Consider the following 3,770-nt stretch of genomic DNA (forward strand, 5'->3'; position numbering starts at 1 on the left):
CGGTTAATATGCACACCCCTAATTATTATTGTTACTTGGTTTGAATCGAATGTGGATTTTTAAACCAAATTACCAACTTGATTTTGGTATAAAATCAAACCAAAAATCAAATATCTAACTACCATTTTTTTTCATTTTACATGCATGCAGATCTCAACAGAAGGTGAGAAGAATATAACTATTACAATGATAGACAATCAATAGGGTGTGTTGGCAACTGGAGGTGAGTGTTTGTTTATAATCATCATAAATTATATATTGGATTTATTTTTAGGGGATATTAATTGATTATAATTGGTTTTAAATGAAGTTGACCCCGATGTTTTGATATTACAACTATTACATGTGAGCCCATGACAGGTTTATCTTTTTTTTTTTCAAAAATTGATTTAATGGGGATTTTGTTGACCGAGGATCATTTTCGGCTGAGGTTATTATCACACTGTTTGCATTCAAGTGTATGTCACCATCATGGTAAAAGTTTCCTATCTGCTTAAACATTTTTTCCATTCAAGCAATGTATCGACTTATTTAACTTTACCGGCTATAAATCTTAATTGTGGAAAACACTTAAGCAAAAGCATGAAGAAAATCTGTGGGATATTTGCAGAAGTTTTCTGTTATTTACTATTAGCCCATGCTTTAAGCAATAAGATATTGTCTTTAATTGTGGACTTTTTAGACCTTCAATTTATTTTATGTATTTCATATTATAGAGGTTTAGTCAATTGAAGGGCCCTTCAATTCGCTTGAGCATCCCATCCGATTGATTAACTCCAATTCAATTCTTATATATAGATGCTATGAAGAACATACTCATCGCAAACCAAAATCGAGCAATGGTGGTGATGATAACCATTGCCAGGTTATGACTCATAATCACTTAATTCCTTTTCTGTGTAAATTTTTATTTTTAAATTGGAATTGATTTGATTTCAATTAGGGTTTCCATCATTCTATTTGAATTGTGTGTTTTGAAATTGTTGCTGGCTTAGGTTATGTTTTTGCTACGTATGTGTTCGATTTTAGTTTATTATATGGTTCTATATGGTTCAACTCAAGGTGAGAACATATTTACCAGTAAGAGTTATGGTATGATACCCGAATTTGAATGTAATTTGAGTTTTAGATTTTGATCTAGGTTTAGTTTTTTATAAATGTTAGGCTTAAGATGGTGGCAATGGCGATGCTTTATCTTGTTTAATAACTGTTTGGACCTGATTTTTGTGTTATTTTTTTTCACTTTATTTAAGCCAATAATTGTTTAGTTTAAAACTGTTTACCTTTTTTTAATCGATTTGCAGCTTCAGCAGCTAATGTCTGAATTAAATGAAAGTGTGGCTCATGAAACAGTTGATGTGAGTGGCATTTCTAAACGACAATGTTTTTGGGTATGTCATTGATTGCAAACTTATAAAGGTAATGAGGTTTGTTGCAAAGAACAACTCTTCTCAAAAAAGTTTAGAATCTCTATTCTAAGTTGAATCCTAACCTGTATGTTATGCAAAGTCATACCGGACCACTTCTCAGGTTCTCTTGTTTGGATCTTTTACAGTAGAATGGAGAGAGCAGTAGTATAACGTTGTCTTGGTGCATAGAAATTTTTAGGAGTGTATAGCTATGTTTAAGGGGTTGGTATTTCAGATTTGGAGATTACAATTGTGTTAATAAAAGAAGGTTAACACATAAAAACTATTTTAGTAACTTTTTAGGAAATAAGAAAGATCCATACCTGTGATAAAACGGGTTTGAGTTTCCAAATCTAAACGTGTACTTCAATTTCAGATGCAATTGAGTTGGAAATGGTATGGGTTTGGGTCGGCCCAGGCTCATGCCCGGCCTATTACGCGTTGGGTATTCGGTATGCCTGTTAGTTTGTTAAAAATTACCCAGTAGGACGGGTATATAGTTAAATCGGGCCGGGTATCAAAATATTATTTATATTTAATTAATTACATAACCTATTCTTAAAAACTGATGCAACTTTTCTTATTAAAGCACCTTGAAAGGATGTTTACACTTACTTTGTGTGACTTCAAAACTGAACCTGTTTAACGTGTCCATGCTCTATGTGTTACATGTTACTTTCAACTTTAAGTGAAAAAGAGTTGTTTTTCTGGATCATCAGATTTGATATTCTATGAATCTCCGCGTTTTGTAACCCACATTGACGATCCTGCGATAGCCGCTCTCACGAAATATTACAAACAAGTTTTCCCTCCAAGTAACACCCCGGGTGTAGCTCTTCTAGACATGTGTAGCAATTGGGTGAGTCATTTTCCCGCGGGATATAAGCAAGAAAGAATAGCGGGTATGGGTCTTAACGAAGAAGAACTCAAGGCCAATAAAGTAAGAATTAAAGTACCCGTGTGACACATTTTTTATATTCATTTTTGTGTAACGTTTATAGTTGTAGGTACTTACAGAGTATGTTGTGCAAGACCTGAACACGAAACCTAAGCTTCCGTTTGAAGATAATTCTTTTGATGTTATCACGAATGTGGTGCGTATTGTGACTGGTTAGTTATTCACATGTTGTCAAACCGGGATTTGGCTTAATCGTATCGAATTGCAGGTTAGTGTTGACTATTTGACCAAGCCGATTGAAGTGTTCAAGGAGATGCGTCGTGTCCTTAAGCCAGGTGGCAAGGCTATTTTGAGGTGATAACTATTTTTAGTTTTTAATTACCATAATTTAAGCTAATGATTAGCTTCGAACAAAAAAGCTCTAACAATCAATTCTATTGCAGCTTTCTCGAATCGGTGTTTTTGGACAAAGGCGATATCGATATGGACATCAACGTGCGATGCAGATCACGTGATGATAGTGGGGGCATATTTTCACTATGCTGGAGGATTTGAACCACCCAAGGTGAGTTATATTATGTAGAGAAGAAGTTGCAATTTTGACTTTGAAGGTCAATCCCACTGAATCATGACTTTTACCAGAAACTCGTTACAATAGTCGTGCAGGCTGTAGATATATCTCCTAATCCTGGTCGATCTGACCCGATGTACATTGTCCATTCAAAAAAGCAGGCAACCGCATGAAACAAACACGTATGATTCACATGTTAAAGTAATATTTTGTAACAAGTTAAATTTAGTTGTGCCCTGCTTGTGGTGCGCACATATGATGTATATATGTGTGAACCCTCGGGTGGGCAAAAGTGAAATTGCACTAATTTTGACGTTATTTTACTAATCTCGTGAAAATAACGTTAAAAGTGACGGACGGTTAATCAGGCATCATGTAGTGGCGTTGATAGCCGAAAGACAAGGGTACATGCACCGATCAGCCGGTGTCCCGATGATTGAGTGCTATGTGCCTTATGTCCAAGGCTTGATGCAAAACTACTATCGAGCCGGGGGTCTCACCGAAAGCAGCCTCTCTATCCTTATAGGGTAGAGGTAAGGTTGTCTACATCTTACCCTCCTCAGACCCTACCATAGCTTTGCTATTGGTGGGATATACTGAGTACGATGATGATGATGAAGTTAAATTTAGTTAATTCTCTATGATAGAATGGAATCAATAATCCAAAACTCGAAGTAAAAAGTATTTTCAGATATTCTTGTATTGTGTTGTATGGTCAAGTAAATTGCACAAAATAATAATAGAAGTAATAACTTTGACATAAGTTTCATATCTTTATTCAATTTTAACATAACCCCGTTACTTATCTTGTTACTTATTTTGTTCATTTTTTTATAGATTACGAGAATAATCATTTTTAGGTATATTAATGTGATATATTAGATAAAATTTA

At 34.7% G+C, this 3,770-nt stretch overlaps 1 protein-coding gene across 1 annotated transcript; it reads left to right on the forward strand.

Moving 5' to 3' along the window:
• The first annotated feature begins 1,047 nt into the window (after positions 1-1,047).
• On the forward strand, positions 1,048-3,051 carry LOC143634668 (uncharacterized). Its single transcript, XM_077102685.1, has 7 exons — positions 1,048-1,062; positions 1,305-1,391; positions 2,107-2,349; positions 2,417-2,503; positions 2,576-2,661; positions 2,752-2,872; positions 2,974-3,051. Exons 1-7 carry the CDS (start codon positions 1,048-1,050, stop codon positions 3,049-3,051), a joined length of 717 nt encoding a protein of 238 aa, XP_076958800.1.
• The last annotated feature ends 719 nt before the right edge of the window (positions 3,052-3,770 follow it).

The sequence above is a fragment of the Bidens hawaiensis genome, unplaced genomic scaffold, assembly GCF_021521415.1.
Source record: "Bidens hawaiensis isolate Kalapana, Puna unplaced genomic scaffold, B.hawaiensis_p1.1 tig00007139_1, whole genome shotgun sequence".
NCBI classification, from domain to species: domain Eukaryota; kingdom Viridiplantae; phylum Streptophyta; class Magnoliopsida; order Asterales; family Asteraceae; genus Bidens; species Bidens hawaiensis.

Bases quoted from the DNA above. Each gene is read 5' to 3' on its own strand.
- LOC143634668 (XM_077102685.1), top strand. The intron at 2,350-2,416 runs GTAAGAATTAAA...TTATAGTTGTAG, and splicing joins AAGAACTCAAGGCCAATAAA to GTACTTACAGAGTATGTTGT. The intron at 2,662-2,751 runs GTGATAACTATT...TTCTATTGCAGC, and splicing joins GGTGGCAAGGCTATTTTGAG to TTTCTCGAATCGGTGTTTTT.